General features: G+C 31.3%; 3 protein-coding genes across 4 annotated transcripts; 2 read left to right on the plus strand and 1 right to left on the minus strand.

Moving 5' to 3' along the window:
• The first annotated feature begins 1,133 nt into the window (after positions 1 to 1,133).
• LOC114164566 (lachrymatory-factor synthase-like) lies at positions 1,134 to 3,993 on the plus strand. 2 transcript variants are annotated; one of them, XM_028049285.2, is made up of 2 exons: positions 1,134 to 1,269; positions 3,494 to 3,993. In XM_028049285.2, the coding sequence occupies exon 2, from the start codon at positions 3,517 to 3,519 to the stop codon at positions 3,991 to 3,993; it is 477 nt and encodes a 158-aa protein (XP_027905086.1). In that variant the 5' UTR covers positions 1,134 to 1,269; positions 3,494 to 3,516. The 2 variants fall into 2 exon arrangements, with proteins under 2 accessions (XP_027905086.1, XP_027905087.1); XM_028049286.2 differs by having other exon boundaries at positions 1,181 to 1,269; positions 3,499 to 3,993.
• A 1,454-nt stretch (positions 3,994 to 5,447) lies between these two features.
• Positions 5,448 to 6,093, plus strand: LOC114162606 (lachrymatory-factor synthase-like). Its single transcript, XM_028046548.2, has one exon. The coding sequence runs from the start codon at positions 5,448 to 5,450 to the stop codon at positions 5,952 to 5,954; it is 507 nt and encodes a 168-aa protein (XP_027902349.1). The 3' UTR covers positions 5,955 to 6,093.
• A 3,708-nt stretch (positions 6,094 to 9,801) lies between these two features.
• Positions 9,802 to 13,388, minus strand: LOC114163935 (alpha/beta-Hydrolases superfamily protein). Its single transcript, XM_028048329.2, has 7 exons — positions 12,914 to 13,388; positions 12,034 to 12,072; positions 11,726 to 11,796; positions 11,508 to 11,572; positions 10,810 to 10,899; positions 10,642 to 10,734; positions 9,802 to 10,397 (listed from the first exon to the last, which is right to left on the minus strand). The coding sequence occupies exons 1-7, from the start codon at positions 13,282 to 13,284 to the stop codon at positions 9,987 to 9,989; spliced, it is 1,140 nt and encodes a 379-aa protein (XP_027904130.1). The 5' UTR covers positions 13,285 to 13,388; the 3' UTR covers positions 9,802 to 9,986.
• Between the last annotated feature and the right edge of the window lie 576 nt (positions 13,389 to 13,964).

A 13,964-nucleotide genomic window follows, 5' to 3' on the forward strand; every position in this document is an offset into this window, starting at 1 on the left:
ACTTTGGTTATTTTATATTTTCTGCCGTGGCCTACCATCATCATGATAGTATCAATTATCAGGAATCCTGTGTAACTTTTATTTAGTCGGTGATCCAATTATGTATTATTTAGGTATCTGACAAATTCTATTGTTTAACCTAAAAATCTTTTATTTGTTCTTATCGAAAGTAGTCACTCATGTACCATGTTTTGATTGAGATATTCTTTCACTTTGTACTTAGTGCTATTATAATATCACCAACTATCTTTTGCTTTCTTCGACTATGTTACGGGACAGTGAATATATGTTGTTTCTGCATAGGAAATTTCTGGGACACCCCTTTAATTTTACAACAAGTTGTAGAATAAGAAAAAACATTTTAAGAATAATGATAAAAAGAAAAACAAGATTAACAACATTCCAAGTCATTTTCTGTTGGTCGTTTTCATGATTTCATTAGTCATCAATTGCCTGGTTCCAATTTGTGTTCTACCACATGCAAAAACTTATCCCTGTGGTATGTCGTTCTCAATATTGATCGTGATCATGGTTTCATTCAGCTGATTATTTATCTCATCAATTGCCCAGTTCCAATTTTTACAACTTGGGAATCGTATGTAACTATGTATTGTGTACATATATATTTAGGAAATTATAAATGTATTTTTAAGAAATTACCTTCAAGACGTATTAGATTTTAGACACAAACAATTTGGAGATTTTTTCGTTGATTAGTTATATATAATTAAAATAACTCTTGATATAAACATGTAATAAAAGTCAAATAAAAAGTGACCTGACAGATTACGTATCGCACTGGAACAGTTTATATAACAGAAATCTCTGTCAACTTTTATTGAGGAACAACAATTATAATGAAGAAACTAATTTCTAATTCAATAGAATAAGTAAATATGTAGTAAGAGGAAAAAAATATAGTTATAATTGTATGATCTATTAGTTTGAATTTAAAACCTCTATCGAAATGCATGGAAAAGATATTATGGCAGTCAAATTTTGGTATCATCAAGTCTTACGACAATCTAATTATTATTACATAATCATAGCTTTGGTAAGAAAGTCGCAACTTTTACTCTTTTTCTCTCTTATCACTTTCTCTTCAGTTAAAAGTCCCACATTGTACAGGTAATCTAATGAACATTACCCTTATCAAGTATATTAAGGAGGAGACAATCCAATTTATGTCACAAGGCCTAAGCTTACAGGTGAAGTGTAGAAGGAAAGAGATGCTTTCTGCATAACCCTTGCTGAGTTAATCATCTTGAGGTAAGTTAATTTATCTCATTTCAAAGAAATTTATATGCTTTAAAATTAAAATTATTATATATTATTTATTATATTAAAGAATAAAATAGATAAAATAAGGGTTTAGTAATAGTGATAGTTTAGATGTCTTCCAATTAATATAATAGTTATACTTTTAAAAGTTTTAACCCATAGTTAATTAATACAATAGAAATGCTAGTTTTACCTTAGGGTGTCTCAGTCATCCTTGTACAAGCATCTATAGGTAATTAACAGTAGAAATACTTTTAAAAAATTTTACCTATATTCTCATACACTTACAATAGTTAATTAACAATAAAAATACTTTTAACAAGTTTTATTCAGCTAATCTTCAATCTTTCCTGAGCTAGTCTTTATCAAAGTTGTAGGTAATTAACAATAAAAACATTCTTAACAAGTTCATATCCGGTTAATCTTTATCAGGAACCTAATCAACAATAGAAACATTTTTAGAAAGTTTTACTCAGTTAATATTCCTCGAAGCTGATGAAAGACAAGCACATCCTAAATACTTTTAATTAACAAATATAAACTATATTATGATATGTTCTAATAATAGAATCACTCTTTAACAAACCCTTGACTAATTTTGTTGACGGATGATGAAAAAGAAACAAAGTCAAGATACTTTCAACAAAACATAGACTGATGTGTTCTAAAAATTCGATTTGCTTTTAATTCTTTGTATTTTGTTGTTTTTTTATTTATTTTGTACATCAAGTTTTAAAATCCTCAAACTTTATGTTTTTTAAAATATTTTATTTTAGTTGTTATAATTAAAACGTTATAGACAGAAGTTAATAAATTAGTTTACATATATGTTAACACGGTTTTAGTTGTGGTTTTGTTTTTAAATCTGTTTCTTTTGGTACTTAATGTTTCGTTAAGAGTTTATTTTGATAACTTCCTTAACTAAAACATTAGTTAGGTTAACTAATAACTTATATAACCTTTTCTTACTAGAAAGGACTAAAATAAACAATTTTGAAAACACGAAACACCATATTGAATAATGTTTGATGTAGAAAACGTAAAAATATTAAAACATAGAAGAATGAAATAAAGAACAAATGTATAACAATAACTATTTTGGATGCATTTTTTTCCTAATCATATATTGCGAAAGCTTTTTAAATAAAAATATTGAAAACTTATTTAAATTAGATTGAAATTTAAATGTTAGAGCATATATATATATATATATATATATATATATATATATATATATATATAATATTTTTGGTTTTTGATTATTTGGGAGAGCCTTCTAATTTAAAATTCAAAATAAAAAACTACCTCATCATGGCCTTTTACTATATTTAGAGAAAAGAAGGAATAGGGTAACATCTGTTTGGACTAAAAATATTACTAAAAAATGTAATTCATTTTATAAAACAACTTCTCTTCCAAAAGTAAAAATGCAAATGAAAAAAACAAGTCTAAATAAAAAAATTTGTTTAAGAACACATTAACAATTTTATATAATCAAGAAAATTAGGTAATAGGTAGTAGGTTTCACATATATATATATATATAGGATTAGGATAACAACTTTTAAGGTGGAAGTCACAATGTGCTATAACATTTTCTTTATGCAAAATCGAATCTTGAATCCTTTTTCTTGATCAAAGTCATTTTAATGGCTTTTTTTTTTCCGGATGTTCCTTTTTTCTTAATAAGCATCCACTGTTTCCATATGACATAATTCTTAAGTGATATAATTTTTAATTTTTTTCTCTCTAATCATTTAATCCTAACATTAACTTTTGTATGTAACAATACTTCAAATCTTAAGTCTTGGATCATACGTTCTTTTTTTTTTTTTATTGAAAGATTATTCTTGTCCGAAAAGATGTTCAATGAAAAGAAAGAAACACATGGGGAGAGGAGAAATATGAATATAACTTGACTTGTGCTGTAACTTTAATGATCAGCATCATATTCCTATTCCATTTCTATCATGTACTGCACACCACTGCTTTTCCTCTATTTCTTTTAAGTAAATATAAACATGCTTTAAGACATTATTAACACACCTCATGCATATCAATCTCCTCATTAATTCATCACTCTCCTTTTTTTTTTTCTTTTTGTATTTAGAAATAGCATCATATACTTATCATATCTATACTTATCATATCGATCTAGTTTCTGCACTTTCTGTATTAAGTCCAGTGATGTATAACTTTGTTTGACTATAAAGTGTAGCCAATAACTTTGAGAAGTATGGGAGAGGAATCTGATAAAAGATGGAAAGGTAAAGTAGTGGTTGAGCTTGCAGAAACAAATGCTGAAGTAGCATGGACTGTGGTAGAAGATTTCTGCAGCATCCATAAGTGGATGTCACTAGACACATGCTATCAACTAGAGGGTACTCTTGGCAAACCTGGTCTCATCAGATACTGTGCTTCAACAGTTGATGTGGAGAACACCCCGACACTGAAGTGGGCCAAAGAGAAGGTACTTGCCATTGATCCTGTCGAACGATGTTTGACTTATGAAATTGTCGAGAACAACATGGGATTTAAGTTCTATGTGGCCACACTCAAAGTGCTGTCAAACGAGGAGGGGGGATGCAAGATTGAATGGGAATTTGTGTGTGATCCAGTGGAAGGGTGGAGTTGTGAAGGTTTGGAGTCATATGTTGAGTCTTCTCTGAAGGTCGTGAAGAAGAACATCGAACTTGCATACAACACACCATAGGTTTTCACATCTGGTCAGATAATGAATCTGGGTGTTTGAAATTTGTGCAATTAATAATCAAGCATGATACATTAAATTAATATTTGCTTGTTGTCAAACTTTTCTGCAAGTGTTTGTTTGGTTAATTTACTCAGAACTGAAACTATTGTTTGATTGTTGTTAAACTTTTATGCAAGTGTTTGTTTGTCTAGTTTTCTTGATCTGGCATGTTTGTTTGTTTGTTTAATTCAGTCAACCAATTTTGTTATTTAATAACTCCATATTATATTTTTCATAATTTTTTTAATTTGATGTTTTTTAATATTATATATGTGTCATGGACTAATTGACATTATTTTTCAACTGTTTTTACTTTTAATTTGTTTTCCCATTGTAGTTTGTACTTTATTATTTCAATATTTTTAAATAAGGATGTGTAGGAAAATGATTTTCACATTTCAAAATATAAGAAATTAAATTACTCACTATAATTTTTAGTCACTGTTACATCCTCCTTATTGCCGATGAAAAAAAAAAACTATTACATCGTCAATAACTTTATGTATTTGGCTATTACATTTTTAAAAGCTTTATATATTTTTCTTATTTAATTATAATTGAAATTATAATCCGATTGTTTATGTCAACTTTAATTATTCGTTCTCTAAGTGAGTTATATTTCAATATCTCAGCACTTTTTAAACTATTTTAATATAGAAAATCCATGCATTTTTTTTTCTAGCCCACTGTAATTCTATACTGTAAACTCTTCAGACAAGTTTTTATTTATGGTAAAAAGTTATCCACACTTACTAAGTTTTCAAAATATTTTTGTTTATCATCTACTTCTTTTCTTATTTTGTTTACGCTGTTTTACCAAAGAATAGTCATACAGTACTTTTTTTTTTTACTATTTAAAAATTTTTGTACACTATTTCTACTTTCTGAATTGCTATTTTAACACCTTATAAAAAATAGTTCATATCTCTTTCATCCTTCCTTCGTAGAAACGTGTTTTATTTGGTTTTTATGAGAGACGAGATGAAAAGAAATCAATCACCACCTAAAACATTATGATTGAAGTTTTCCTTAAGAAAAATAATTCACTATAACTACATGTCAAGGGTGGATTAGAAATTACTGAAAATGGTTCGGGTGAAATATAAAATAAAAATTTTATTTATTTATTTATATATCGTAAATTATATTATATTGACGTGAGACTTTTTACCATCTAATTTTGTATTTATTTGTCTCCACGTTCTAGCCGATCTATCCAAAGTAACGTGTAACCTTCATCATAACTATTTTGTCTTTCTTATAACAAATGGCATGTGTGTGTGATTTTGATTGTGTGGTTGCAAGAGATTCCCACTTTCCCATTAACTCTCGCGATGCATAGAATATTTTCCTTTCCTTAGTAATACACAGTTCCTCACTCTAACCACCACTTTCACTATCATAGGAAGATAACAATGACAGAGGAATCTACCCTCAAATGGGAAGGTAAAGCCATGGCTGAGCTACCAGACACAGATCCACAATTTACATGGAATGTCTTCGAAGATTTCTGCAACCTACACAAGTGGATTCCCATAGAAACATGTTACCAAGTAGAGGGAGTTTCAGGTCAACCTGGTCTCATCCGCTATTGTGCTAATTCCACTGTTGAAGAAGAAGAAGGGGTTGGTGATGATGCTCAGAAGACAACAACCATCAAATGGGCCAAAGAGAAGCTGCTTCAGATAGATCCTGTACAACGTTGTTTGACCTACGAAGTTGGTGAAAACAACATCGGATTTAAGTCCTATGTCGCCACAATCAAGGTGTTCCCCATCAACCACCACCGTGGATCCAAGATCGAGTGGAGCTTTGTCTGTGATCCCGTTCAAGGCTGGACCTTCCAAGATTTGAACTCCATTATTGAATCTTATGTGGAGATCGTCGCCAAGAAGATTGTGCTTGCATGTAACACCAACTAGGTAGATTCAAGTTATGATCTTTTTCTGTGTCCTTTTCATCTTGCTTTCACCAACTTCTTTTTATTTACCGTATTATGTCTCAGTTTCATCTCATCCATGTGGGTAGAATTGGAAAACATATATATTTTTAATTTTTAAATCTGGTTGACTAAATCTTTTAAATTATTGCTTAAAAAGGGTTTGTTTGAGTTACCTCGTAATTCTTCAATTTTTTGTATCTTTTCCCATTGTAATTATGTATAATACTTTTAATCAAACTCACATGACTCTGATATATAAAATTATTAAAAAAACGTGTATTGCACTGCTCTTTGTCTTGTGGTTTGTGTCATTTTTGTTTTTATTCGTAACAGACGCAATCCATGTGTGTACTACTAGAGTTTCCTTCGTGAATCATCTTTATGCATACATAGTTGTATACAATAATAAGAGGGAGATAAAATACAAACACCGTACAATAATACATATAGAGAATTTAGATTATGTTCCCATATGGATTAAATATATATCAAAGGACAAATCTTCTATTGAAATTGACATCTCTTAGGTTAACATTTAGGTATACTTTTCTGTTTATTTTTTATGTTATTAGTTTTCTTCATCGTTCTGTCGAGATGTTTTCTCACATCGGTAGCACGGCAGTCTGTAAAGACATTCTCACGTCTAAAATTAGTTACTACAGTAAATAAAAAAATTACAATAAATAATAAGATTTATTATTAGTGAAAAGTATTATTTATACTACTTAGATAGATCTTGATTATTGAACCTAGGTTGTACAAAATTAAGTTGTCTTAGAATTTTTTTAATATATTTATTTATTTTTAATTACTTTGTGATTTATTCTTTTGTCTACGTGACTTCATAATACAATAGTGATACATGTTCATCCTTTTGGTTTAGATAAAGACGTCCTCTACTTTCTAGTTACATAGTTAGATTATTTAAAATTAATAACACTATGTAGTGTTCAAATCCTATAAGACAAATTTGAAAAAGTGAGTAAAATTAATTTCACTAAAATTTGGTTACAAAATGGAATAATGACATTTCTTTGTCCTTCCTAAATATTAGTAAAGTTTTGAAAGGTACACGTAACTTTTTTTTTTTACTTGGATTAGTGTGGGAGTAATAATTCACTATTATCTATTTAAAATGATAGATGGATTTAATTGTTTTTCTAATAAAATTATTGTTCAAAAAGATTTATGCTAGAATGTAAATAAATAAAGATCTTCCAAAAATAATCAATGTGCAAATAAATCGAATAAATAAAATTTAAAAACGAATAGTCTTGAATATTTAATTAGCAAGAGAGTAAATAGTTGTTTTTTTATAATATTTTTAGAATAAAAAGAAAATAAAAGGAGTTTTTGTATCAAACAAAATTAGTATATATATATATATACTAGTGTAAACACAGGCGCTATCGCGCCTGTGTGTGTATTTTTTAAATATGAATGATATTATATTAGTAGATGATAATAGTATAATGTTATTAAGTTAATATATAAAATAAATGTATATTTATTAAAAATAAAATGAAATAAATAGAGAGAATAATTGTTGATGAATAAAAAAAAAGATAAACAGTTTTATAAAAAATAGATAAAAATAATTATTAATTTTAAAAATTAATAAATAATAATATTATAAAGGGTATGTTTGGTATTATGAAATGTGGACACAAAAGAGGAATCCTCTTTATATATTGTTATAGATATAAGTTAATGATGAGAAACACTGATTTTCTTTCTTTCTGGTTTACGGAAACAATAAAATAATTTTGAAAATATTTAGTTTATATACAACAACTTGAAAAAGTAATAAGGTAACTTTTAAATATTATATATTTTACTAATATAATAATAAGGTTGTGTGAAATAGTTATATATAAAATAAAGATTATCAAAGTATCATTACTTTTATATATTAATAATAATTTTCCACCTTAATTACGTTAGAAGTCTTTTTAGCAACAAATATTGAACTATTTAATTTACAGCTGAGCTTAAATTTTATGGTAGAATTACGTGAATCTCCTCAAATAGACTCCAAGATAAATCATACATCGATAATTGACATTATCATATTTTTATTTTATTTATTTTTTATTTTTATTTTTTATCGTTTTCTTAAATATTGTAGGTTTTATTTAATAAATTGGAAAAGATAAGTATTTAGTTTATATTTTGCAAATTATGAGTAGATCACTCAAGATTTGGTGAGTATTTCCAAGATAAAGGGAAAACTTCAACGATTAAAAAATATTTTAAAAATTATTATTCAAGTAGAGTACTGAATATTCAAAGATTATCCACAACATGAGTTATTCACCAAGGTGGTTACTCCAATTACTAATAAGAATATTTGAAGAATATATCAAAGATATTGAGTTTCAGAAAATTAAAATATATATATATATCCAAGATATTCCAGTACCTGATCAAGTACAACGTTGCAGACCCAATCCAATTTGAAAAATCTATAAGTAAGGGACTTGACTGAGGTGAAAAACAACAACCTTTTTAGGAACCTCCCCTTTGAACATATACACCATATCTAGAATATACAATTGAAGATCATAGTCAGATTTTTGAAACTATCTTTTGAATTAGTAGGTACTCCCGCATGTACAAAAATTATAAACTATGCAGTTAAAACAAAAGAGATGATGAAAAAAATTTCTATTGGATGATGAATCCATAAAGAGAATTAAGAATATATTACACCCAACCTTCCGTAAAGAAGGGAGTTAGTTACTTCAATACATACTAAATACTAGAATGATGATAGAATTGAATGTCTCTAGCCTTCAAAATGCTTATCTACCATGAAATTTATATTGATCAAGTTTTTTTCTCTCCAATTGACCTAGTTGGGTTTCTAAATTGCAAATAGAGACTTTTGTGCTCTTATGATTTGAAATAAACACTTACATGAATCGTTAAATTGTCTCTTCAAGTTTTGTTTGCCTCTTGAGCAAGGAAGGTTGTTGTTATTGTTGAATTTGATGGTCCAGCTTGTCCCATGCTTGGATGAAACTTCCATCCTTTATTGAAATTCCCATAGTTGCTTGGGAGGCTTTGATTTCCCATATAATTGACTTCCTTCCTGCAATTGACTCTGCACAACACATTGCCTATAAGTATGATCTCTTCCACACAACATATAACTTTGTAATTGTTGGTGGTGTTGTACTTGGGAAGTATTTTGGATCTCATGTGATAATGATGAGAGTTTCTTCATAAGAATTTTCATTTATTGTGTCATTAACTTATTTTGAGCTAACAAGGCATCATGAGTTTGAAACTTTAATACTCCCTCTTTTTTAAGTTGAGTTTGCTTATTCTGCACTTCATAATCATTTAAAGTCATCTTCCCTATCAATATTTCGCTTCAACTGGTGTTTTAGATTTGATCTGCCTTTTTGCTTAGGCATCCAACATCAACTTAGTTTGTGCTCAAAGTCCCCTAAAAAATATTTTTATTTGTGCTCTAAGCATGTTAATTTAAAAATGTGTCAAATATTCTTACTGTGTGAGGATAAGAAAACTTATGTTAATGCGTATTATGTAAAAAAATACCATGATGAAAGTATGTGATGATAAAAAAGAACATGATGAGAAATTTATGTTAAATGATCACGTATCGATTTCTTAATTGCATGGTAAATATTTGTATATAAAAACTTTATATGAAACCATTTCCTTCAGGGTGAAAGCTTTATATGAAACTTGAGAGAGGAGACATGATGCATTGAAAGAATGGTGAATTGTTGAGAGCTGAAAAACTACTAAAATTTTAGGTGTACTAAATTTACATGTTTCTTGAAAAAGCAAAGATGTTCGCAGAATTCATATATTTATATTTATCAAACAGCCTAAAACGAAAGATTAATAATGCTATCTGCCTCCGCCACCTCGTTTGCCCGGGCGAATTAAATTTTCTACACTTATCAAAGTTGGCATCCCTTGTGTTCTCATATATATCAAACACCATTACATCATGTTCTTTTTTTATTTTACATTTTCAGATAGTGAATAGTCTCTTTTCCATCCAGTTGATAATGTCCTGAGCAATCTCTTCACGCTCAGGCTCAAACAGAAGGTCGTGCAAAAAACCATCATACAGCTTTATGTCTTTGAACTTTGAAGCTGCTTTGTCATACAGATCTTGTGAGGCCATTGGATCAGTTACCTTGTCAGCAGTGCCGTGCAGAACAAAGAATGGCACAGTCACAGAGTTGAAGTTTCGCATTAAGTACGAGGATATCCGTAGTATTTCATGACCAGTTCGGACCCTTATAGGTCCTGTGTACACCAAAGGATCTGTGTACTTCGCCAACAACGCTGCTGGATCCCTCGAAACTGGAATGCCCCTTTTGTTTGCTCCTTTGAATTGGAACCTTGGAGCCACCAGAGAAAATATTGGAGCAACAGCCTGCATCAACACATCAATAAACTTTTAAAACTTGAGATTGTGAATGAGTCAATGATTCTGTGTAACTAGATATCATATCATAGCAGACTGACTATAGTTTTATTTGGAGTCAGAGGATTGACATTATCAATTCAAAAGGGAGGTTGTTACTTTCATGATAACTTTGTATATTACAGCATGCTTTAACTGCAGGCATAAAAACATGTACAAGTTTTCCGCAGATAGCTACGAATGCAAAACTTACACCAACAATTGGATGAGCTGGCTTCACTCGTAAAGCTGGCGAGGTTAATATAATTCCTTCCACCATTACTTCAATATGAGGATGGGAAGCCGCCTACATGAAATTTGCAGAAATTAAATTTCCAAATTCAACAGAGACAAATTTAATGCATGAGATTTCAGCCCTTACTTTCAAGACCACAGCTCCTCCAGTGGAGTGACCAAAGAGAAAACATGGTATCCCAGGATTATCCGATCTGATCTTTTCTAAGAAAGCCCCCTGTTCAAACCATTACTATCAGTAAGAAAAGTACACTGCTAAAAACACTGACTGACATGAAATGCAATATTTGAAATTGCTGTATGGCATGAAAACTACTACAAATAACAATGATAATGAAATTGAACAAAAGATACAAAATAACTATTCTAGAGAGCATGATCAAAATATTGGTAGGCCAAAGCAAGAAATAAGCTCACAAGTTAACTTGAATTTGTTTCACGGAATCTTTTTGCATTTCCAAGAAAGTGAGAATGCTTATTCTGATGCTTATAAAAAAATATTCCTAGATATCTTTTGTTTTCAAGAAAGTTATAAAATGACGTTGCCATTATAATATTTGTGGATATGAGATTCCTGAGAATATAATACCATAGCTTGGAAAAAAAAGACTTCAGAAATATCAATACTTCATGATCTAAGAAGAAAAGGTTAACATGTATTCCAACTTTACCCAATATCTCTGTGCCGATGATTAAAATGGTAGAAAAACTACGATGTGGAACGGTTTTCCATTCCAAGAACTATCACAAACAGGAACAGATACCACAAGTCTATATTCATACAAGAACATGAATTTTAACAAAAGCAAGAAGGAATGTACGTACTGTGTCTGCAACCACATGATCAAGAGAAGGAACATAACCATGCAAGCCATCACTGCCTCCATGACCTGTAACAGTAAAACAAATCACTCCGGATCCATCACAAAATGATAAGGACAGAATTTTACTGTTGTTAAGTCTAAGGTAGATCCATTTGATTAAAAAAAATGCAAACGAATGAGGATCACAAGGGACCAAATGGAAAGAGAAATCTTAAATACCTATCCAGTCCATTGCATAGACAGCAAATTTGCATGATGTTAATTGCCTCGCAAAGTCCGCATATCTTCCGCTGAAAAATGAGTACTAAGTCAGATAATAGGAAGGGGATGGGGGGTACTTCTTGTTATCTTATATTAGAAACAATCAAAGGAAAGATTTAAATGTATTGACAATCGTTTGAAAAATCAAATTTTGCAAAAACTGAAGGCAGAGTAAACTAGTCCCGCAATGAAAAACATTCATCAACTCCTGAAAGATAGCAATTTTGTTTTTTAAAAGAAAGGACAAAGCAATTGAGCAAGATTACCTGTGTTCATTGAGCCCATGAATGATGATCAGAATGCCCCTGAAAGAACAAAGAAAATAAGTTGAGCTAAATGTTAGAGAAAGTTGGCTTTACATGGTAACAAGAAAAGAGGCAAGCAATTAAATAAAGAAAAGAAAGCACAGTCAATAAGCAGGAGCTTTCTAACAATACATTCGTTAGACTGTCTCATCTCTCATGTCGGAAAAGGACACAAAACAACTGTCCTGTGAACACGACTATTAAAAATCAGTGAAGCTTAACGTTTTGCTGTTTGTAAACAGTTCAATAATAAACCAACGAGTCAATACTGTATACTAACACAATAATACACAAGCAAATTTCATTGCATTCAGCATGTAGAACAAAATAGTTCTACACCCAAATTTTAAGAACAAAAAATTCAGTTCAAATTTTCGACCACTTGCATCTTCCATCTCTCTTTGTCCAATTACTCTATATCACCAAGAGAGGAGCCAATTCTAGATACACTTAATTCACCCCAGTTCAATTTCAAGTGCTCTCACAGGAACGACAGAAAAGCTAAAACACCTCTCAAAATGAAACCACGAAACTTGCTAACAAATCACCTCAATCAAGCTACAGTGACACGAATCATTTCTATTTTTCTAATGTTTAAGCTCATTCACCCTTTACCCTGAAACAGAATTTCCGAATTAAAAAAATGTGTCGAGAACTTGAGCTCAATCCCTATCTCTAGAATTCTCTACGTGTACACACGAGGCTAAGAAATGGAGAACAGAACACCGACACAAGAGTTCGTCACGCAACAGGGTTTGACAGAATTCCGTTAAAAAAAACGGAGAAGACGTGTTGAAATTGCCAAACGTAAAGTGAACAACGGAGTGAAAGAAAAACTCACTTGACATCTTCGGAAACTGGGAACCATGAGCGGCAAAACAAAGCGTTGTTTCTAACCCCATAGAAAATGGAAGTGCTCCAGCGGTACCACCCTTCGTCGCGACCCATTCCCAGGTAGTCCTGCGCCAAGGCTCTCCGGCGGCACGTGTCCTCCTCCTCGCGCACGAGCCAGCGCCGCCTCAAATGCTTCTTGGGAGACGGTGGCCCCGCCGTTGAGGAGAGGCGGCGGCGGCGGGGGAGGATGAAGAAGAGGAAGGAGAGGAAGAAGGTGTAGACGAAGATGAGCGAAGCCCTGAGAGCCTTGAGGAGCGGAATTATGCGGTTGCTCGCCCCCGACGTGAGAGGCTCCATCTCCGTCTCGGCGGAAGACATCGCCCCCTGCGACGGAGACGATTTCGGAAACAGACACGGACTCGCAACACAGAAAACAGGAACAGAACAGCGCTACACACCACAATGCAAGCGCAATCTGGTTTGACGTAGTTGGGTGTTTATTTATACTTGTCCCGGATCCGTTTGTTTTGTGGGCCCTGATATCTGACGGTTAAGATTGCGCGATGGAGGAGCTGGAAAAAATGTAAATGCTGATAAAACGTTGTTCGCATCGGAAGTGGAAATAATCAAGGAACGGTGTTTTCTACGGTACAGCCAATACTCGTTGCACTTGCGCAGATTATTGGCTGAGATTCTCCACGTGGCGTATTTTCATTTGGTATAGTTGGCGGGCAAAAAAACGCGTAGTCGCGGTGATTGTGGTTGGCTTTTCCTACTAGTTCTGGAAAACTGCGCGTGCATTACACTCGCTTCTATTTTCCTTTTAATAAACATTTTACAGCATTAAGAAAATAAAATAGGACATAAACTTCTAAATTTGTGTGTTTTTCTATAATTAATCTTAATTATAATTTTTTATCGATAACATAAAATTCTCTAATAAGTGAAATTCTTTTATCTCTCCTTCAGAAAACACTTTACAGATATTATATTGCACCAAATTATTAATTGTAATAAAATTATCATCAATTTCTTGAGATAAATCTGGTTTGAATTTA

The sequence above is a fragment of the Vigna unguiculata genome, chromosome 9 (genome assembly GCF_037176805.1).
Source record: "Vigna unguiculata cultivar grain cowpea cultivar isolate G323 ecotype 2 chromosome 9, ASM3717680v1, whole genome shotgun sequence".
Lineage (NCBI taxonomy): Eukaryota > Viridiplantae > Streptophyta > Magnoliopsida > Fabales > Fabaceae > Vigna > Vigna unguiculata.

Excerpts from the sequence above, each read along its gene's own strand:
- LOC114164566 (XM_028049285.2), top strand. The coding sequence starts at position 3,517 with ATGGGAGAGGAATCTGATAAAAGATGGAAAGGTAAAGTAGTGGTTGAG.
- LOC114162606 (XM_028046548.2), top strand. The coding sequence starts at position 5,448 with ATGACAGAGGAATCTACCCTCAAATGGGAAGGTAAAGCCATGGCTGAG.
- LOC114163935 (XM_028048329.2), bottom strand. The coding sequence starts at position 13,284 with ATGTCTTCCGCCGAGACGGAGATGGAGCCTCTCACGTCGGGGGCGAGC. Across the intron at positions 11,797-12,033 it reads CATGGGCTCAATGAACACAG|CGGAAGATATGCGGACTTTG; the intron begins GTAATCTTGCTC and ends CTCATTTTTCAG. Across the intron at positions 11,573-11,725 it reads CTATGCAATGGACTGGATAG|GTCATGGAGGCAGTGATGGC; the intron begins GTATTTAAGATT and ends TTACTGTTACAG.